Below are 23,697 nucleotides of genomic sequence, written 5' to 3'. Positions count from 1 at the left end.
AAGGCAATGCCAAAGAATGCTCAAACTACCCCACAATTGCACTCATCTCACGCTAGTAAAGTAATGCTTAAAATTCTCCAAGCCAGGCTTTAGCAATACATGAACCATGAACTTCCAGATGTTCAAGCTGGCTTTAGAAAAGGCAGAGGAACCAGAGATCAAATTGCCAACATCTGCTGGATCATGGAAAAAGCAAGAGAGTTCCAGAAAAATACCTATTTCTGCTTTATTGACTATGCCAAAGCCTTTGACTGTGTGGATCACAATAAATTGTGGAAAATTCTGAAAGAGATGGGAATACCAGACCACCTGACCTGCCTCTTGAGAAACCTGTATGCAGGTCAGGAAGCAACAGTTAGAACTGGACATGGAACAACAGACTGGTTCAAAATAGGAAAAGGAGTATCTCAAGGCTGTATATTGTCACCCTACTTATTTAACTTATATGCAGAGTACATCATGAGAAACGCTGGACTGGATGAAGCACAAGCTGGAATCAAGATTGCCAGGAGAAATATCAATAACCTCAGATATGCAGATGACACCACCCTTATGGCAGAAAGTGAAGAAGAACTAAAGAGCCTCTTGATGAAAGTGAAAGAGGAGAGTGAAAAAGTTGGCTTAAAGCTCAACATTCAGAAAAATGAAGATCATGGCATCTGGTCCCATCACTTCATGGCAAATAGATGGGGAAACAGTAGCTGACTTTATTTTTCTGGGCTCCAAAATCACTGTGGATGGTGATTGCAGCCATGAAATTAAAAGACGCTTACTCCTTGGAAGGAAAGTTATGACCAACATAGACAGCATATTGAAAAGCAGAGACATTATTTTGCCAATAAAGGTCCATCTAGTCAAAGCTATGGTTTTTCCAGTGGTCATGTATGGATGTGAGAGTTGGACTTTCTCCAACTCAAAGAAAGCTGAGTGCTGAAGAATTGATGCTTTTGAACCGTGGTGTTGGAGAAGACTCTCAAGAGTCCCTTGGACTACAAGGAGGTCCAACCAGTCTACCCTAAAGTAGATCAGTCCTGGGTGTTCATTGGTAGGACTGATGTTGAAGCTGAAATTCCAGTACTTTGGCCACCTGATGTGAAGAGCTGACTTATTTGAAAAGACCCGGATGCTGGGAAAGGTTGAGGACAGGAGGAGAAGGGGACGATAGAGGATGAGATGGTTGGATGGCATCACTGACTCGATGGACATGGGTTTGGGTGGACTCTGGGAGTTGGTGATGGATAGGGAGGGCTGGCGTGCTGTGGTTCATGAGGTTGCAAAGAGTAGGACACAACTAAGAGACTGAACTGTACTGAACTGTGTCCAGAATTTATAAAGAACTCTTACAACTCAACAATAGAACAGTCATCCTGATTCAAAAATAGGCAAAGGATTTGAATAGACATTTCTTTAAAAGAAAAAAAAAAGAATATATATATATATATAAATGGCAAATAAGGACACACAAAAAATGCTCAGTACGATTAGTCATTATGGAAATGCAAATCAAAACCATGAGATACCGCTCTAAACCTACTAGAATGTCTACAAACAATGGCAACAAAACAGAAATTAACAAGTATTGATAAAGAAATACAGAAATGAAGCTCTCCAACATTACAGATAGGACGGTAAAATGTGGAGCTGATGTGTCAGTTCCTCAAATGGTTAAATAGTACTAAAGTGAAAGTGAAGTCGCTCAGTCGTGTCCGACCCTCAGTGACCCTACGGACTGCTGCCTTCCAGGCTCCTCCATCCATGGGATTTTCCAGGCAAGATTACTGGAGTGGGGTGCCATTGCCTTCTCCACTAAATGACCTAGTAATTCTACTCCCTGATATATACCTAAGAGGATATGCTCACCAAAAAACATGGACAAGAATGTTCACAGCGGGTTAATATTCACATTAGAAGTGAAAACCATCCAAATACCAAATGATATTATCAATTGATAAATGAATAAAGGAAAATTCCATTTTGTGCATTTGGTATATGCACAAAATAGAATGTTCACCCTTAAAAAGGAATAAAATTTGACACATGATACAACATGGATGAACCTTGAAAACATGGTATATAAAAGAAGCCAGACACAAAATGTCACATACTGTATGATTCCATTTATATGAAACATTCAAAATAGGGAAATCTACAGACACAGAAAGTATATTACTGGTTTCCAGGGGATGGGGATGGGGAAATTGGTAGTGATTGCTAATGGGGATGGGGTCTACCTTTTGGGATGATGGAAATGTTCTGGAATTGATGCTAATAGTTGCACAATTTTGTGAATGAACTAAACGTCACTGAACTGTACACTGTAGAATGGTTAAAATGGTGACTTCTATCTCAATTTAAAAAATCTACCTAAGTTTTAAAAAAATTGTGACAAGATATACCTAATAATAAAATGGATCATTTTAACCATTTTTAGGTTAGTTCAATGGCATTGAGTACATTTACATTGTTGTGCAACCAGCCTCACCATCCATCTCCAGAACTTTTATTGCAAATCTTTGCAACTCCATGGACTGTAGCCCGCAAGGCTCCTCTCTGTCCCTGGGATTTTCCAGCCAAGAATACTGGAGTGGGTTGCCATTTCCTTCCACAGATCTTCCCGACCCAGAGATCAAACCCATATTTCCTGAATCTCCTGAATTGCAGATACATTCTTTACCACTGAGCCACAGGGAAAGCCCAAAACTGAAACTCTATCCATTACATAATAACTTCCCACTTCCATTTCCCCCAAGTCCTGGCAACCACTACTTTCTATGTGAATTTGACTAGATATTTCATATAAGTGGAATCATACAGTTTTTGTCCTTTTGTGACAAAAGTATGCATTCTGCTTATTTCTCTTAGCATAACATTAAGTTTCATCCATGTTATAACATGTGTTAGAATCCTTTGAAAGGCTAAATAATATTCCTTTTTTGTATATACCATATTTTCTTCATCCACTCACCCAACAATGTACACCTGAGTTCTTCCACCTTTTGGCTACTGTGAATAATGCTGCTAATAAACACAGGTGTACAAGTAACTGTTTGTATCCCTGCTTTTTGAAAGATTTTTAAAAAGTTGTGAACTCATTTTGAAGATTGTGAAATGAAACTAATTTTGAAAAGACACATATCTTTTGCATTAGCTTAAGGACTAAAAACTTATTTTAGCTGAAAGTCACCCAAAGGAGAACCTAAAGATCAATGGTACCATTTGCTTTAAAGAAATACAAAAGACATAAAAGTATCCATTGCAAATTTATTATGCATTAGGAAGCTTAACTTAAAAATCAACAGCATAGTAAAAAAAGATATGTTATCTTTGTTCATAGCAGAACAGGTTTCAAAATATATTTTCTTTTAAATGTATTCGGTCAGTACACAATCCTTTATAAAAGTTGTATATATATTTTTTCTGTCAATACTTTCATTATATTTATAAATACAAGATTTACACAGCACCCCATCAAAGAAAATTAAAACTCCTTATGATATAGCTACATATATTTCATACCTATAAAACTTTCAAAGGAGTGCTATGTTAAAGATGGGCCCTAGTTAATGCTCCACTTACTCGTGCAGCAAAACACATAAATCTGTAAAGTTTTCTTTGTCCATAAAACATCTTGAAAAATTAGCAAGACACTTGTGAAACTGAGCTTCTTAAACCCATATTTTAGGAAGGGATTTGCTGTGCATATTCCTATGAGATTTAAAAGGCAGATAACAGATGAAAACGAAGACTGAAAACAAATGCCTACATATAACAGTTAAGGTAGGGATGTGATACAGTGAAAAGCAGGACACAGGATATGTGGGTGGGAGTAAATAGTAACAAAACATTACATGAGTCTAAACTTGGATATAAACTCCACTGGTATCCAGTTACTAACTCTCATCTGCACTTAGGAATGTTTACATTGTTGAGAGCCTTCTTACAAGCACCCTCCAATTTCTATGTTGCCACCAGAATGCTTGATGTATGTTTTTCTTCTGTAAAATCACCATGTATCTAACCAAGACATTAGGTTCAGGAATCTGAACTGCTAGTTCTTCATGATTTAGATTTATTAAAAAATTTTCCTTCCTCTGGTAAAGGTATTAAATAATACTAATCAGTATTGTTACTATCCAGAGGTATATATGCTGAATTTCATTCTAGCCAAGAATGAGAAGTAGAGAAGGAAAGGAGAGTAAAACTAGATTTTTGCTGACCTTAGAACAAAGGCAACAGATCCCTGATACTGAGTGACTCCTGAAGCAGCCACTCACAAACTGTCATGGGATAAATGCACATAGTTCAGAGGAACAGAAAAGGAGAAAATATGGGATTTTTTTATCTTAAATTTTGTCAGAGACAGCAGTTGTACTACAATCCTGCACCTTTTGAAAAGGACATGATCACTCCTACACTGACATTATTAAAGGAAAGCCATCATTTCTACCACAGATTTTGAGTTTCTGAATGTGGATCCCAGATAACTTTCAGAGTTGCATATTATTTGCAGAAAAGTATATTTCAAATCTTATTTAGTTCTAATGTATAATGAAAAGGAAAAGAATGGTGTAAGAGGCACAGGAGGAGGAAGGGGAGGAAGACAGAGGGACAGAGGTGGTTACTTCTCAAACTCAGCCCTGAAGGGTGCCACTAGTATCTCCGCTCCAGCACCATGAAGTCTCCATGTGGTGTGGCTCCCCCATGGCTCTCAGAGATGGCGTCCACAGAATCCTTTCTGCAGAATTTATAGCTCAGTGCACTGATGCCCAGGCTCTTCGAGGGAAGAAAGCTCCCAGATGCTGCTGTCCTGCAGTAGTGGCTCAATGTCCTCATCACTGCCCCGTTCTGGAGTGTTGGCCAGGCTGCCACTGATACTGTTGCTGTGTTTCTGAATTCCACCTTTACTGTACTCAGGGATGAATACAGCAACCAGGAAAGACATAAAAACTATACACGCCCCAAACAAAAATGGTGGGCCTGGGATGACAGCTCCCTGGGGGGGTGTGGAAACAAATGAAGATGAAGAATTTGGTTAGCCTTTCAAACTAAAATTAGTACTGGATAAACCAAAAAAAATAAAAAAATAAAAACCACACCACTGAAAAGTGAGTTATCTTCTCATTAGCAAATGTTCATTAACTGTCATGGCAAATTCTAACAAAGCCTGGTGTCTGGAATACAATGGAGGGCAACTAATCACTGCTTTCCGACAGCTTAACCAAATATGTAAGCACAGCTGTTTATCTCTAATCTTGCCCTGTGACCAGAGATCATGCAGTCTGTATACGTAAGAACATTAATTCCAGTTTTGTGCAGAAATCTATATTATACATATATTGGAAGCAGGGAAGTAACAGCAAATAAAAGGTAGAAAAAGCACTTCAGCTCAATTTGTAGCTGGAAGTTTAGGTTATTTCATCTTTTATTTGGCCTCAGTTTCACCAGAGGACAGCATTCTGACCACAGAAATTATGCAGGTGAAAACAGAATCTGAACAAAGGCAAGACAAATATTTTACATAAGACATTATCACTGAACTGATCCCGTCCTAGTCCCAAGAAGCAATGAACACACACTACTGTCAAATACAATAGTAATATTATAAAAATAAGAACACTTTCCAAATTTAAGGTCACAAGATTTTGCTCTAATCAGATACAATTGTTAAAAACTAGGCTTATTACCAAATTACCTGTAGGGCAGCATTGTTAGAAATCAATTCTGGTTCCAACTCAGTCAGTTCCACATGGAACATGTAGAATATGAAGCCATACAAGGCTGGCCCCAGTCCATTACAGAGTCCTCTTATTCCAGTTATGATACCCTGGGCAACTCCTAAGTCAGAACAAAGAAAAGGGAGCCAGTCTTCTCAGAAAAGCATCTCAAGATTGGAGACTTAAGAGCCCTTTCTTTCAAACTATAAAATACTGATTAAGCTGGACTGAGTACCCATCATACTGATATCCATTCATTGTACAAATCTTGTCCTTTTCTATACCCTTATAATACTCTCCTCACTACCTGTCCTAAGATATATAAGGATATGAAATGACACCGATGTTTCTAAAATCCCTTTGAGGCTGAATTCCCCCCTGAACAACAGATCTTCCTATAAATACGGAATGATAAAATGAAAATTTTTAATAGTCTCAATTTATAGGCAATTTCTACTTTTTTACGGACTGAGATTTTCCTCTTCTACTTATTTAATGGTGCTTTTACAATAAAAATCTGTCCTTTGCATCTTGGATCACTGCCCAAGTGTCAGTCCATAGGGGTCCTGAATCTGTGTGCTTCTAGCACCTTCTGACAGATTCTGTTCCTCACAGTGATAGCTGTACTCCAAGTACACCTGTACTGAAAAATTCCAGAAGTGTCAATTTCTAGGTATCTCTGGTATCTCATGTGGCAGGTAAAAAATTAGCTTGAATCATGAGATAGATGTTTCTGTAAGTCAAAAACAGTCAAATATAATTCAACCTAATATACTGTGTTCTAATAAGTTTATTTGTTGACATTTAGAAACATCTGTATTAATACATGTAAGCATAAAAGAAGCCAAAGCAAATTCATGCTCTGAGAAACAAGATAAGAGTCTCTTAGAGCCCAGGCAATGCCCATCCTTCAGATAGCTCATGCCTTTACTTCAACCACAACATCTCCCAAGGATGCTGTCAGCTAAGTGACCATAACAGGATAAAACACAGATTTGAGGTCTTCAAATGATAACTGCTATATTTAAAATAGATAACCAGCATGGATCTGTTGTTAAAACCAATAAAATAAAAAACAAAAGTAGATATGAATAAAATGGCTAATTTCCAATGTGAAAAAGTAAGTGCAACCAATAAACTATCTTTTCCAGTCTAGTTTCTTTTTTTATTGAAGCTTTTAAAGATCTCTAAGACATAAATTTTTTTTTTTCTTCTAAAATTCACTATTTCCTGACTATAGTCAGGTAAACCATTAAGTGATGGAGAAGGAAAATAATTAATTTCAGCAGTAAGAAGTACCTGATAGGGAAGCCAGAGGCACAAGAAGGATGAAGAGTCTAGACATTTACAGTGCTACTCTATAGAGTCATCTTATTTTTGTCTCTCACCCTGCATCCAAATATCAAGAACTACGCAGATTTATCTGCTCAAAGAATCATTTTCTAAACTGAGTAAATAATGGACTTTGAGTGATTCCAAATTAAAGAAACTTCAGTGATTACAGTGATTAAATAAAGAACTCATTGTTTTATTAGCTAGTCTATCAATTATTTAACAGATATTTGTTAAAATATGAGTATAGTCTAGTAAATTCTGGCAGTAACATAAAAGAAGAGTCAAAACTGAAAAGAGAAATTAGATAGTTGTATTTCTAAGTATTCTGACTTGCTGTGTCCGGATTTCAAAAATATGAGTATAAAATCAAATCAGGAAGGAAAAGAGAATTTTTCTATTTGTCAAAGTAAAGAGGTATGATTGTTCAGCAGGGACCATACACCTGTAACCTGTTTCTATGCTGGAAAGACATCAGAGATGCTCATGATTCTGGCAGGTACATTTCCACTGAGGGAAAGAAACAGTGAGGGGGACAGTGACCTCACCTTGCTGATTTGAGTCTGCATTCTGAGAGACGAGGGTACTGACTGCTGGGAACGTAATGCTGGACACGGCGGCCACAATCCCTGCTGCCCACATCATCCTGCAATGACAGGTCAGGCTGTGGTCAGGTGGCAGGCCAGCCCCAGTGAGAGAGCTGTTCAGAGTACAAGCGGCAAAAGCACAAAATGCTTTCTGTTGTCTTACATTAAGTTGTATTTATTTTTTTTCCTCTTTGAAAATTGTTTTTTTTAAAAAAACCTAGAACGTTACACAGCACACTGTTTATACTAATACTGATCACTTCATGAGCTGGGAAAATTTCATTTCTTTATCTTACCTGTCAAAATTTTTCTTCCTGGTATGCAAGCTCAATGAAATTCAAAAGGATTTCTTGTTTCTGTAAAGCCATACTTTTCCTCACCAATTTTCCACTTTTTTCTTTGTACTTTTCAAAGGCTCGCCTCCAAACTGCCCTTAGGCTGCTCAGTTTCCTACCCTCAATAAAGTGTTGTGTGAAACCAACTGAGAAAAATGGAGACCTGGAGTTCAGGATGGCATCTTGCAGACTTCCAAGTCTGCTTCCTTTAGACCTTTGTCTCAATGAAAGGAACTTATGTTCCTTTGAACTTATGTGTGTGTTAGTATTAAGCGTTAGTGTGGGCAAAGTCCAGTGCCAATTGAGCTAAAAACCTGTTTGGCCAGACTGTCTTGGGGATGACAAGAATAACCTTACTTAAAAGGAAAAACCCTTTAGGTTGATAGAATCAGCTGTTGAACCAAAGTTCATAGGACTAAAATTAAGGTTTCCAAGAACAAGAAGAATCTACCACTAACCACTTAAAGCATTTCAAGTTCTAAACTGTGTCATTCATTTCCAGTTGGAAAATAAGGACCAAGTCAAACATTTTAAGTGAAGATATGAAGTATTTGGTAATAGGCACATAAGGAAACTTGCCACACAACAAAACACTACTCACTTCTTTTACTTTTTCTTATTGCACAGGGCTTAATTTGACCTGCTTTCCTATTAACAGGAATCTAACTGTTAAAAGTAATAACTGCCTCTGGGTACAGAAGCTTTTGGAGGAGATCTTAGTGTTCATCTAACTCACATACTTTATATTATAAAGATTATGTCACTGTCCAATGTCACTCAGCTAATTATAGCAGTAAATCCTGCCATAATCAGTCATTTTTCCTTGTTTTCTTTTTGACTATATGTGCTGTCACCAAAAACTGACAAATGTGTTTAACAATTAGGCATAAAACTTTTTTTGGAGGGTTGGAGAAAGAGATACATATATTTAGTTAAGTAACATCTCACTGAAGCTTGCTGAGGTGAAGGCAATCTGTCTGAATAATGTGGAATTATCTAGCTGTAACCTTCCTCAAACTAAGGCTAAAGAGTTTTTGAAATTTTGAATACACTATGCTAGTAAAGTAACTCCTGCTTCTTTTGCACGAACACTCAACTAATTCAAGCTCCTCTAAAAGATAAATCTGTCATGAGAATCTATTGGAGAGACTTACCATGCTTGAGATCCAAAACCATACCAGGCTAATTGGAACATCTGGAAGCCCAAACCAAGGAGAACAGTGTTCTTATTCCCTAATGATCTCATCAAGCTAGTAAGAAAGACCGTCTGCAAAGCAAAGGGGATAATCATTAGAAATCATATAAACACAGAGATCTGATGCAAGCTTTGTGGAAAAGCACATTAATGGTGACCAAGAACCTCTAATTGCAGCCCACTTGACCTGAGACCTTGGAAACCATATAGTACTGATGCAGCTCCAAAAGGAGTGAAGCTTCAAGGGCTTCCCAAACTGACTTGGGCTCAGGGCCTTCAGCCTCCTCCCCAAAAATCTGTTTATGTGTTGCTTGTTGCTCTTCAGTCACTAACTCTTCGACCCCATGGACTGCAGCACATCAGGCTGCACTGTCCTCCACTATATCCCAGAGTTTGCTCAAACTCATGTCCATTGAGTCATTGATGCCATTGAACCATCTCATCCTCTGTTGCTCCATTCTCCTCCTGCCTTCAATGTTTCCCTTCAATGTATCAGGGTCTTTTATAATGAGTTGGCTCTTTGTTATCAGGTGGCCAAAGTATTAAAGCTTCAGCTTCACTCCTTCCAGTGAATATTCAGGGTTGATTTCCTTTAGGATTGACTGCTTTGACCTCCTTGTAGTCCAGTTGGTGGGAGTTAACAGTTTCACAAAGTTGGATTGATACAAACATGATTTTAACAAATATAAAATGCATTAGTCACTCAGTCGTCTCCGAGTCTTTGCAACCCCATGGACTACAGAATGCCAGCCTCTTCTATCCATGGAATTCTTTAGGTAAGAATACCAGAGTGAGTTGTCATTCTCTTCTCCAGGGGACTTTCCTAACCCAGAAATTGAACTCGGGTCTCCCACACTGCAGGCAGATTCTTTACTCTCTGAGCCACCACTCTGCTAAAAAAGTAGGTGAGACAGACTGAAAGGGGATAAGATAAAAGATGAATCTGGGCTAATTAACCAGAGTTAATATAAAAAAAAAAAATCATAAGCAACTTGAAAGTTTAACATAATTTACACTGACTGATATAGTTAAAAAGTAAAAGGTGTTTACCTGAATGTATTCCTATGAGGTATTTGTGGCGTTCTCATTTCTCTTCCAGATAAGACTTATCACAGAAGAGTGTTCCACATGGTCTACCATGCTATAAAACAGGATATAGCCCCTTCAAAGATCCCAGCCTTGTGGTGAAGGGGCTTGCATAACTCAATGAAGCTATGAGCCATGCCCTGCAGGGCCCTCCATCATGGACAGGTCATAGTGAAGAGTTCTGAGAGAATGTGGTCCACTGGAGGAGGGAATGGCAAACTCCTTCAGTGTTCTTGCCTGGAGAACCTCATGAGCAGCATGAAAAGGCAAAAAGATAAGACACCAGAAGATGAGCCCCCCAAGTCAGAAGGAATGCAATATGCTACTGGGGAAGATCAGAGGGCAATTATGAATAGCTGCAGAAAGGATTACGTGGGTTGGACAAAACAGGGATGACACTTAGCTGTGGATGTATCTGGTGATCAAAGAAAAGTCTGATGCTATAAAGAACAATACTGCATAGGAACCTGAAATGTTATGTTTATGAATCAAGTTGGACGTAGTTAAGCACAAGATGGAAGAGTGAACGTCAACATTTTAGGAATCAGTAAACTAAAATGGACTGGAACGGGTGAATTTAATTCAGATGACCATTATATCTACTACTGTGGGCAAGAATTCCTTAGAAGAAATGGGGTAGCCCTTATAGTCAACAAATGAGTCCAAGACACAGTACTTGGGTGCAATCATAAAAACAATAAAATGATCTCAGTTCATTTTCAAAGCAAACCATTCCAACATCACAGTAATCCAAGTCTATGCTCCAACCACTAATGCTGAAGAAACTGAAGTCAAATAGTTCTCTGAAGACTTACAAGACCTTCTAGAACTAACACCAAAAAAGATGTCCTTTTCATTATAGGGGAGTGGAATGCAAAAGTAGGAAGTCAAGAGATATCTGGAGTAACAGGCAAGTTTGGCCTTGGAGTACAAAAGGAAGCAGGGCCAAAGCTAACCGACTTTTGCCAAAAGAATGCACTGGTCATAGCAAACACCCTCTTCCAACAATATAAGGGATGGCTCTACACATGGATTTCACCAAATAGTCAATACTGAAGTCAGGTTGATTATATTCTTTGTAGCCAAAGATGGAGAAGCTTTATACACTCAGCAAAAACAAGACCTGGAGCTGACTGTGGCTCAGATCATCATCTCATCATCATAAAATTCAGGCTTAAACTGAAGAAAGTAGAGAAAACCACTGAGCCATTCAGATAAGATCTAAATCAAATCCCTTATGATTATACAATGAAGATGATGAACAGACTCAATAGATCTGATAGAGTAACTACAGAACTATGGATGGAGGTTTGTAACACTGTACAGGAGTCAATGACCAAAACCATCTCAAAAGAAAAAGAAATGCAAGAAGGCAAAGTGATTGTCTGAGAAGGCTTTACAAATAGCTGAGGAAAGGAGAGAAGTGAAAGGAAAGGGAGAAAGGGAGAGATATACCCAACTGAATGCAGAAAATAGCAAGGAGAGATAAAAAGTCATTGTTTCAGTAAATCAGCAAATTTGGAAAACTGAACAGTGGCCACAGGACTAGAAAAGGTCAGTTTTCATTCCAATCCCAAAGAAGGGCAATGTCAAATGATGTTCAAACTACCATACAACTGCACTCATTTCACATGCGTGCAAGATTATGCTTAAAATCCTTCAAGCAAGGCTTCAGCAGTACATGAATCAAGAACTTCCAGATGTTCAAGCTGGGATCAGAAAAGGCAGAGGAATGAGAGATCAAATTGCCAATAGTCCATGGATCATAGAGAAAGCAAGGGACTTCCAGAAAAACATTTACTTCTGCTTCACTGACTATTCTAAAGCCTTTGATTGTGTGGAAAACAGCAAACTGTGGAAAATTCTTAAAGAGATGGGAATACCAGATCACCTTACCTGTCTCCCAAGAAACCTGTATGTAAGTCAAGAAGCAAAGTAAGAATCGGACATGGAACAACTGATGGGTTCCAAATCGGGAAAGAAGTACGTGAAGGCTGTATATTGTCACCCTGCTCATTTAATTTATATGCCAAGTATATCATGAGAAATGCTGAGCTTGATGAATCACAAGATGGAATCAAGACTGCTAAGAGAAAGAGCAACAACCTCAGATGACACCACTCTAATGGTAGGAAAGCAAAGAGGGACTAAAGAACCTGTTGATAAGAGTGAAAAAGTTGGCTTGAAACTCAAGATTAAAAAAACTAAGATCAAGCCATCCAATCCCATCACTTCACAGCAAATAAAAGGGGAAAAAGTGGAAACAGTGACAGATTTTATTTTCTTGGGCTCCAAAATCACTGCGGACAGTGACTGTAGCCATGAAATTAAAACACACTTGCTCCTTGGAAGGAAAGCTATGACAACCCTAGACAGCATATTAAAAAGCAGAGACATCACTTTGCTGAAAAAGGTCCGTATAGTCAATGCTATGGTTTTTCTGTAGTCATATACGGTTGTAAGCTGTGTCATAAAGAAGGCTGGGCACTGAAGAATCGATGCTTTCAAATTTGGTGCTGGAGAAAACTCTTCAGAGTCTCTTGGACTACAAGGAGATCAAACCAGTCATTCCTAAAGGAAATCAACCCTGGATACTCATTGGAAGGACAAATGCTGAGGTTGAAGCTCAATAGTTTGGGTACCTGATGGTAAGAGCCAATTCACTGGAAAAGATCCAGATGCTGGGAAGATTGAAGGCAAAAGGAAAAGGGGGCTGCAGAGGATGAGATGATTAGATAGCATCACTGACTCAATGGACATGAATTTGATCAAGCTCTGGGCAATAGTGGAGGACAGAAGAGCTTGCATACTACAGACCACAGGGTCATAAAAAGTTGGAGATGACTTAGCAACTCAACAACATAGCTATTTCAGGAAAACAGCCTCTCTGCAGTCCCATACAATATAGTGAATGTACCTAAGCATAGCAGTGAATTAACTCAAAACACATATGCCCTGCTTTTTGTGGTTCTGTATTTATAAAGATGGGCTTGATAAAGGACAGAAATGGTATGGACCTAACAGAAGCAGAAGATATTAAGAAGAGATGGCAAGAATACACAGAAGAACTGTACAAAAAAGAGCTTCACGACCCAGATAATCACAATGGGGTGATCACTGACCTAGAGCCAGACATCCTGGAATGTGAAGTCAAGTGGGCCTTAGAAAGCATCACTACGAACAAAGCTAGTGGAGCTGATGGAATTCCAGTGGAGCTATTCCAAATCCTGAAACATGATGCTGTGAAAGTGCTGCACTCAATATACCAGCAAATTTGGAACACTCAGCAGTGGCCACAGCACTGGAAAAGGTCAGTTTTCATTCCAATCCCAAAGAAAGGCAATGCCAAAGAATGCTCAAACTACCACACAATTGCACTCATCTCATACGCTAGTAAAGTAATGCTCAAAATTCTCTAAGCTAGGTTTCAGCAATACGTAAACCGTGAACTTCCAGATGTTCAAGCTGGTTTTAGAAAAGGCAGAGGAAACAGAGATCAAATTGCCAATATCCGCTGGATCATTGAAAAAGCAAGAGAGTTTCAGAAAAACATCTATTTCTATTTTATTGACTATGCCAAAGCCTTTGACTGTGTGGATCACAATAAACTGTGGAAAATTCTGAAAGAGATAGGAATACCAGACCACTTGATCTGCCTCTTGAGAAATTTGTATGCAGGTCAAGAAGCAACAGTTAGAACTGGACATCGAACAACAGACTGGTTCCAAATAGGAAAAGGAGTACGCCAAGGCTGTATATTGTTACCCTGTTTATTTAACTTATACGCAGACTACATCATGAGAAATGCTGGACTGGAAGAAACACAAGCTGGAATCAAGATTGCTGGGAGAAATATCAATAACCTCAGATATGCAGATGACACCACCCTTATGGCAGAAAGTGAAGAGGAACTAAAAAGCCTCTTGATGAAAGTGAAAGTGGAGAGGGAAAAAGTTGGCTTAAAGCTCAACATTCAGAAAACAAAGATCATGGCATCTGGTCCCATCACTTCATGGCAAATAGATGGGGAAACACTGAAAACAGTGTCAGACTTTATTTTTTTGGGCTCCAAAATCACTGCAGATGGTGACTGCAGCCATGAAATTAAAAGACGCTTACTCCTTGGAAGGAAAGTTATGACCAACCTAGATAGCATATTCAAAAGCAGAGATATTACTTTGCCAAAAAAGGTTCGTCTAGTCAAGGCTATGGTTTTTCCTGTGGTCATGTATGGATGTGAGAGTTGGACTGTGAAGAAGGCTGAGCGCCAAAGAATTGATGCTTTTGAACTGTGGTGTTGGAGAAGACTCTTGAGAGTCCCTTGGACTGCAAGGAGATCAAACCAGTCCATTCTGAAGGAGATCAACCCTGGGATTTTTTTGGAAGGAATGATGCTGAAGCTGAAACTCCAGTACTTTGGCCACCTAATGCACAGAGTTGACTCATTGGAAAAGACTCTGATGCTGGGAGGGATTGGGGCAAGAGAAGGGGACGACAGAAGTTGAGATGGCTGGATGGCATCACTGACTCGATGGACCTGAGTCTGAGTGAACTCTGGGAGTTGGTGATGGACAGGGAGGCCTGGTGTGCTGCGATTCATGGGGTCGTAAAGAGTCGGACACAACTGAGCGACTGATCTGATCTGATATATAAAGATGGGGAAACGTTTAATTGTTGTTGTTCAGTTGCCTAGTCATGTCAAACTCTGCAAGCTCATGGACTGCAAAACACCAGCCTCCCTGTCCCTCATCATCTCCTGAAATTTACCCAAGTTCATGTCCATTGCATTGGTGATGCCATCCAGCCATCCATCCTCTGATGCCCTTTTTTACTTCTGCCCTCAATCTTTCCCAGCATGAGGGGTTTTTTCCAATGAGTCTGCTGTGCACATCAGATAACCACTGTGCACATCAGATAACCAAATGCTGGAGTTTCAGCTTCAGCACCAGTCCTTCCAAAGAGGATTCAGGGTTGATTTCCCTTAAGATTGACTAGTTTGATTTCCTTGCTGTCCAAGGGAGTCTCAGGAGTCTTTTCCAGCACCACAGTTCGAAGGCATCAGTTATTTGGTGCTCTGTCTTCTTTATGGTCTAGCTCTCACAACTGTGTGTGATCACTGGGAAGATCATAGCCTTGACTATTACGGACCTTTGCCAGCAGGGTGATGTCTCTGCTTTTCAACACACTGTCTAGGTTTGTCACCGCTTTCCTGCCAAGAAGCAAACGTCTTCTGATTTCATGGCTGCAGCCACCATCTGCAGTGATTTTAGAGCCCACGAAGAGGAAATCTCTACTCCCACTTTTTCCCCCTCTAATTGCCATGAAGTAACTACATACAATCCTAATGTAATGACTTACCATATTTCTTCAGTTTTGTGGATAGCAAAAATTATAATATTTACAAATTTTCACTTGTTTTTCCCTTTCACTTTTTTTCAGTATTAAAATAATATTGAAACATTCTTCTGGTTAATTTCAGAATAGTGGAGAAAGACTGTGGTTGGTGGCTGTAAAAGCAAATTTTTATGTGCCAAACCTATGCATTAGGGGTAACCACACATATTCTACAAAGCACTAAAAATTTATATTAAATTCTAAAAGGAACGAGATGGTGGAGGAGTAGGTGAATGTGGAGTGCATCTCTCTCCACAGATACATCAGGAATATACCTTCAGACACAGAAGTACTTGCAGAACACAAACTGAGAGCAGACAGGCGTACCTGACCAATGGAAAAGAATATATAGAACCACACAAAACTCAGTAGGATGAAGGAACTAGGGGGAAAAACAGGAGTGTTAGTAGGACCGGACCTGCCCTCGGCAGGTTGGGAACTGAAGCAGGGATCCGATCCCCACATCAGGGCAATTGGCTGGGTCAGAGGAGAAACACTTAAGGCTGAGAGTGAAGCAGCTGATCTGTGGCAGCCTAAATGGAATGAGAATCAGACTGTACCCCAGAACTGGAAACAACCTAGATGTTCATCGACAAAGGAATGGATAAAGAAGTTATGGTACACAACATAATGAAATATTATGCAGCCACAAAAAGGAATTTGAGTCAGTTCTAATGAGATGGATGAACCTAGAGCCTATTATACAGAGTGAGGTAAGTCAGAATGAGAAAGATAAATATTGTACACTAGTGCACATATATAGAATCTAGAAAGATGGTACCAAAGAATTTATTTAGAGGGCAGCGAAGAAGAAACAGACATAGAGAATAGACTTATGGACACAGGGAAAGGGCTGTAGAGGGTGAGATGTAGGGAGAGAGTAACATGGAAACTTACATTACCATATGTAACATAGATAGCCAATGGGAATTTGCTGTATGTCTCAGGGAAATCAAACAGGGTCTCTGCATCAACTAGAGGGGTGGGATGGAGAGGGAGATGGGAGTGAGGTTTAAGAGGGAGGGAACATATGTATACCTATGGCTGATTCATTTTGATGTTTGACAGAAAGCAATAAAATTCTGTAAAGCAATTATCCTTCAATTAAAAAATTAATTTTTAAAAATTTATATTAAATTCCTCCTATATCACAACCTCTAGATTTTATTAAAAAGAGAATAATTCTATGATCTGTATCCACATTAGTGGATACAGTGGGTATGATATTGCTCATAGCTATATAACATGCTACCATAGCAGGGAAGGAGTGGAACTGATGTAGGGGTGCAAGAGATTTTCATGAATATTTCTTTGCAGCTTCCTGTGAATCTATAGTTATTTCAGATTAAAAATGTTAAAAAAAAAAAAAAAAAGTGGGGTGGATGGGTAAAATAACACTCACCTGAGCCACAATAGACAGAATTCCTACCATAGCTATGAAAGCTGCAATTTTAACAGATCCAAATCCTATGACCTGTGAAAATGAACACATTTTGCAATATAGACATTATATAAATAATAAGAAATGTTATGTTCCATTAAAGCTATAGAATAAAATAGTTGAGGAAAGTTCATGAAAACTTGACAATGGAAATTTAGGCAGTGCTCAAAGCTAAATCTATTTAACCAACAATTTATAGCTAAATCTGTCATGAGAAATCACCGTAAGCAGGCACAATTTAATATAACTAAGATTAACTACTAGCACAATATTTTCTATTACAGGTCTCCCTACTGTTTTCATATGCTTTCCCCTCTACAATCCACCAAGAGCTATGTAACATTATCCACTACTAGGGAAAAAAATGAAGAAAAGAAAAATTTGATTTTTGATGCTGTCAACATAGAATATGTTCACTTGGAGAGTTAAGTGGCTCTCAACTTTGGCTGCATATTAAAATCATGTGGGCAACCGAGAAAGGGAGAAGGGAGAAAAGAGATGCTGGAACTCACTTGATATCAATTAAATCAGACTCTCTGGGCCCAGACACAGGTATGCTTTAAAAAGCTCCCATGGTTATTCCAATGAGCAGCCAAAATTAGCTAGCAATGATTTCTAAGCCTCTTAATCTTAAGAGCAGCTATGAAATGCCTGAAACTTTTAAGTTTTAAACATCAAGTTTTTAAAGCTAGTTTGCCATCTATTGAAACTATAAAATCCAGAAAAACTTTAAAAATTATTGTAAATAATCTTCACACTTCATAAATGATTATCTTGCTTCAAATCACACAATTAGCTAATGAAAGAGAGCCAGAACTTCTGGTTCCCAAACCAGTGCTGCTGACATTAACACTATTCTATCACTCTCCAATCGAATGCAATTAAAAAAATTGGAATCTATGGTGGTGGTGGTGTAGTTGCTAAGTCATGTTGACTTTTGCAACCCCATGGACTGTAGCTTACCAGGCTCCTCTGTCCATGGGACTTCTCAGGCAAGAATACCAGAGTGGGTTGCCATTTCCTTCTGTAGGGGATCTTCCCAACTCAGGATAGAACCCACGTCTCCTGCACTGCAGACAGAGTCCTTACTGTTGAGCCACCAGGGAAGCCCATATATGTATTTTTTAATTGAAGTACAGTTGATTTACAATGTTGTTTTAACTTGTGCTATATAGCAAAGTGACTCAGTTATACATACTATACATTCTTTCTTATATTCTTTTCCCTGAATATACAGTGTGCCATATACACTGTGCTATGGACTTTGTTGTCCATTCATTCTATATGTAAAAGTTTGTATCTACTAACCCCCAAAACCTAGCCCACCCTCCCTTATTCCCCCAATAAATATATTTCTAAAATAGCTTTATTGAGGTAGAATTAAAAATACCATACAATCCACCCATTACAAGTGCACAATTCAATGGTTTTAGTATTGATATGGGTTTCCTTGGTGGCTTATATGGTAAAGAATCTGCCTGCAATGTGGGAGACCTGGGTTCGATCCCTGGGTTGGGAAGAACTCCCGGAGGACAGCACGGCAACCCACTCCAGTATTCTTGCCTGGAGAATCCCCATGGACAGAGGAGCCTGGTGGGCTACAGTCCATGGGGTACCAAAGAGTCAGACACAACTGAGCAACTAAGCACAGTACAGTATTGATACAGAGTTGGGTAATTATTACCATGATCATTTTAGAAGGTCTCATCACTCTTCAAAGAAACATGGTACCCCATTAGGAGTCCCATTCCCACAACCTACCCCACCACCCAGTCAGTAATCTACTTCCTGTCTCTCTGTATTTATTCAGAGCATTTCATACAAATGGAATCACACTATATATGATTCTGGGTTCTTTCACTTAGTATAACGTTGTCAAAGTTCACCCATGTTGTAGCATGTATCAGTGCTTCATTGCTCTTTATTGCCAAAAAAAAATCTGTACATTGCATTGTACAGATGTATCATGTTTGTTGATCCATTTCATCAGTTAATAGGCAGATAGGCTATTTCTACTTTGTTTCTACTTTTTGGCTATATGAATAATAATTTGTGTTAAGAGTTTTTGTACAGATAGGTGTTTTCAATTCTCTTTGCTATATACCTAGAAACAGATTTGCTGGGAACCCTATGCTGGACACTCTGAGGAACCACCAGGCTCTTTTCCACAGTGGCTACCCCATTTTACATTCCCACCAGCATGTATGAGGGTTGCCATTTCTCCATCCTAGGTCATTGTTGTTTCCTTTTTATTACAACTTTCTTAGTGGGTGTGTTTGATTTCCTTGATGGGTAATGATGTTAGCCATCCTCTTATGTGCTTATTGGCCATTTGTATATTTTCCTTGAAGAAATATGTATTCAAAATCTTTTGCCTACTTTTTTAGTTGTTATATGTCTTTTTATTGTTGAATAAAGTTTTAAACATATACTGGATACTAAATATATACCAGATATTATATTTTCTTATAAAATAGATGATTTATAAGTAAACACAATTTAAACTAAAAATATATGTGTGTGTTAATTATATGTGAGCTCTAAAAAGCGAGCATAAATACAGAATAATAGACTTATTCTGATTTGTTGTAACTGTTGTTGTTGACGGTGATATGAGCATATGTATAGGAAAAATGGATATAGAAGAAAATAGTCACTGTTGTTAACTATACATGTGAAGAAAGGAGACTTTTTTTTACTTTCTTCCTTGGGCTCCCATTTTTCGTACATTATTTTCCACATTAAATGTACATTTAGAGATGCATGTGTAATTTTCTACATTTAACACCTGGGCTTCCCAGGGGGCGCCAATAGTAAAGAATCCATCTGCCAGTGTGGGAGATGCAAGACACATGGGTTTGATCCTTGGATCAGGAAGATTCCCTGGAGTTAGGAAAAACCCCACTCCAGTATTCTTGCCTGGAAAATTCCATGGGCAGAGAGCCTGGCAGGTTACAGTCCATGGGGCCACAAAAAGTTGGATACAACAGACTGACTGAGCAAGTACACACACACACACACACACACACACACACACTAAACACAGTATCTCACTACTTTTCCCTCTAAATCTCCAGCATCCTCCAACCATAAATGAGTAAAACAAAAAAAGAGGGGAATGCAAACTAGTACAGCCACTATGGAGAACAGCGTGGAGATTCCTTAAAAAACTGGAAATAGAACTGCCTTATGATTCAGCAATCCCACTGCTGGGCATACACACTGAGGAAACCAGAAGGGACAGACACGTGTACCCCACTGTTCATCGCAGCACTGTTTATAATAGCCAGGACATGGACGCAACCTAGATGTCCATCAGCAGATGAATGGATAAGAAAGCTATGGTACATATACACAATGGAGTATATGTACCATATACTCAGCCATTAAATTACTCAGCCATTAAAAAGAATACATTTGAATCAGTTCTAATGAGGTGGATGAAACTGGAGCCTATTATACAGAGTGAAATAAGCCAGAAAGAAAAACACCAATACAGTATACTAATGCACATATATGGAATTTAGAAAGATGGTAACAATAACCCTGTGTACGAGACAGCAAAAGAGACACTGATGTATAGATCAGTCTTATGGACTCTGTTGGAGAGGGAGAGGGCGGGAAGATTTGGGAGAATGGCATTGAAACATGTATAATATCATGTATGAAACGAGTTGCCAGTCCAGGTTTGATGCACGATACTGGATGCTTGGGGCTAGTGCACTGGGACGACCCAGAGGGATGGTATGGGGAGGGAGGAGGGAGGTGGGTTCAGGATGGGGAACACATGTATACCTGTGGCGGATTCATTTTGATATTTGGCACAACTAATACAATTATGTAAAGTTTAAAAAAAAAAAAAAAGAACTGCTTGAAAAAAAAGCTTTACTTAAATGTGCTACCATATAGTCTCACACTCTCAGGAAAACTATGAGTGGCAAACTTAACAAATTTTATTTGAAATATCTCTAAAAATAGAGGAATTTATCTTAGGGGGAGGCTTGCTCTGACCAAGTGGAGTAAACCATTAGGAGAAGGACTTCCAGTGAAATCAGTGAAAGACCAAGGCAGGATTGCAATGAAAGGCAGTTCAGACCTCAGCAACCTCAGAGACCTAAGACAGCAGTTGGAAAAGCAAACTTTTTTTAATTGCCTTAAGTCAACTGCCTTTTGGGGGAAAATGTGAAGCACAAACTTTTAAAGGGAGAAAAATCAGAAGACAGAAAAGATTACTTTGGTCATTATTTGTGACCTACCTTGAAGTCCACAGTGGTGTGTTTTTGTTTTTAGTGGGGAGTGTGTGTGTTGGGGGCAGGTGGGGGTGGTTTGCAACATGTAGGATCTCACTTCCCCAACCAGGGACTGAACCTACCTCATCTGCATTGGAAGCATGGAATCTTAACCACTGGACTGCAAGGAAAGTCCCTATAGTGGCCTACTGTAGATGGCTAAGCAAACTGAATGTGATCGATTAGACCCAGGGGTCATGGTTCTTCTGAAACAAATTTTACCTCTCTGAAATTTAATGAGTATTATTAAAGATTTAATAAATTCTGTTTCTACTAATTCTTTCTGTGTAATTCTCATAATTTTCAAGGAAATTTTTCCCACAGTAAACATTTTATTTTAAAAAATTATTGGACTAGAGGTCTCCTGACTACTAATTATATGTCAGCACCTACATTTACAACTAGAAGTAAGTCAACACATTTTTTCCTCTTACAACGCTGTGTGCTTAGCTGCTCAGTCATGTCCGACTCTTTGCGACTCCATGGACTGTAGTCCACCAGGCTCCTCTGTCCATGGGGATTCTCTATGCACAAATACTGGAGTGGGTTTCCAGGCCCTCCTCAGGGGATCTTCCCAACCCAGGAATTGAACCGAGGTCTCCTGAATAGTAGGTGGATTCTTACCAGCTGAGCTACCTGGGGTTTTTCCATGAAACACTTTAAGACAGATCCCAATCTCTGATTTTCTGGCATTCCTTACTCACCTGCCTGAGATAGAGAAAAAAACTTGAATACTGTCCAGCTTCAGGAAGGTATGAAAGAAAAACAGTGATGCAGATTAGCAAAATGGTAGAATCTTTTCCAACTTTCTTCAGTGACTAGAAATAAGCAGAAACAGAAACATAAAAAGCAAATAGATACTGATGTCACTGATATTCTGGGATATTAGCTTCACTGTTTTTTCATTTCTTAAGGTGGATAACAAAAGATGAATGGATTAAAAAAGGAAGTGAGCCTTAACATTAAATCTATTACCACCTCTCTAAGGACATTACTAGTCCTAATTTCAGAGGTATATATTTCAAATATTACAGTCTTTTCTCTTTTTTAAAAAAACATTTTTGCTCATCTTTGTTAACAATACTGGTTCACATACTGAAACAAACCCTGAACATACTATGAACAGACTCTGAAAAACTAAAAAAACCACACTGCTACAGAACCTTTTAATAAAATCTCATCTCTTTTCACTCATAATACAACTCCTTTAAAGCCACAAACATTACAGGGTTTTCATTACACATAAATTTATTCTTTAAAATGTTAATAATAAATTTGCCCACACAATTGGCAGAAAAATAAATGTGCTCCAGGCATGGGGTAAGTGACAAGATTCTCTGACTAGTAACAACTTTTTCAATACTATACCTTTGCCCAATAATCCTTACATCCTTTTCTACACAGGATGTCTGAATAGACCAAAAGGTGCACCAAAAGCGCATCTCTTGTCTCTCATGGTAACTACATACTTCAGTTCAGTCACTCAGTCATGTCCGACTCTTAAGAATTATCAATTTTATATATTCTTTGGTGTACCGTTCACCTCTGTCCCTTATTTTCAATTAAGTTTTTTCTATTTTTACTAGAGAAAAAAATAAACCAGCAAATGCTAGGATGCTTGAATCTGCAGAAATTCACTTTTATTTGCATGGTTTAGAAAGATATTCAGGAAAGTAAGTGTTTTCATGTTTTTATTTACCGCAAAAGGGTCTGCTTGTTTCCAAGAAATCCGGGCTCCCCAGGAGAGAGGTTTCATTTTCTCTGGCAAAGATTCTGGAACAGCCAATAAGATGAAGCAGATGTCTAGAAGAGCTACCACTGTGGCTACCAGCACAACAAGGCTGTCTCCATAACTGGCAGAAAGGTATGCTCCAATGGCTGGGCTGCTAACCAGACTGGCTGCAAAAGTGGCTGAGACCTATGGAGAAAGAACACTCTCACCCAGGGTTGTGTCTACAGCAGGTGCACACTTACACTCCTGTTTCCAATTAGGGTCCCACAGGTGCATATCTAAAACCATCCTTCTCTAACTGTAAAAATACAAAAGGACTATATTGCACACAACTTTTAAGAATGAAAAGTAATTTTCTTTTAAGAATTTGCTCACAAGTTATTAATTAATTTGAATAACTTTCTAATCCTTGTAGCTTTCTAGAAGTTACTCTAGAAAGCTACACGAATAAAAAAAATATTTATTTAGAAATAAAAATTGTAAAACCTTCCCCACAAATAAATGATACATATTTTAATCTGCTGTAATTAGGGAACAGGGATATAGAGAGAAAGGAACAAAAAAAGTTTTTGCAGGGTTGATAACAAAATCT

General features: G+C 38.6%; 1 protein-coding gene across 5 annotated transcripts in view; it reads right to left on the bottom strand.

Moving 5' to 3' along the window:
• Nucleotides 1–3,247: 3,247 nt before the first annotated feature.
• The window catches only part of MFSD14B (major facilitator superfamily domain containing 14B), a 117,161-nt gene continuing 96,711 nt past the window's right edge, over nucleotides 3,248–23,697 (bottom strand). For all 5 annotated transcript variants that reach the window (XM_055577603.1, XM_055577602.1, XM_055577604.1 and 2 more), the window contains 7 exons: nucleotides 23,073–23,291; nucleotides 22,078–22,191; nucleotides 17,046–17,117; nucleotides 9,123–9,235; nucleotides 7,595–7,692; nucleotides 5,693–5,835; nucleotides 3,248–4,993 (listed from right to left, as the gene is read on the bottom strand). In XM_055577603.1, the coding sequence (XP_055433578.1) occupies nucleotides 4,745–4,993; nucleotides 5,693–5,835; nucleotides 7,595–7,692; nucleotides 9,123–9,235; nucleotides 17,046–17,117; nucleotides 22,078–22,191; nucleotides 23,073–23,291 (1,008 nt within the window). In that variant the 3' untranslated portion in view covers nucleotides 3,248–4,744. The remainder of the gene's footprint in view (nucleotides 4,994–5,692; nucleotides 5,836–7,594; nucleotides 7,693–9,122; nucleotides 9,236–17,045; nucleotides 17,118–22,077; nucleotides 22,192–23,072; nucleotides 23,292–23,697) is intronic.

Source organism: Bubalus kerabau, chromosome 4 (assembly GCF_029407905.1).
Source record: "Bubalus kerabau isolate K-KA32 ecotype Philippines breed swamp buffalo chromosome 4, PCC_UOA_SB_1v2, whole genome shotgun sequence".
Classification (NCBI taxonomy): Eukaryota; Metazoa; Chordata; class Mammalia; order Artiodactyla; family Bovidae; genus Bubalus; species Bubalus kerabau.
The sequence above is the reverse complement of the archived record's forward strand: the minus strand, read 5'-3'. Positions and strand labels throughout refer to the sequence as shown.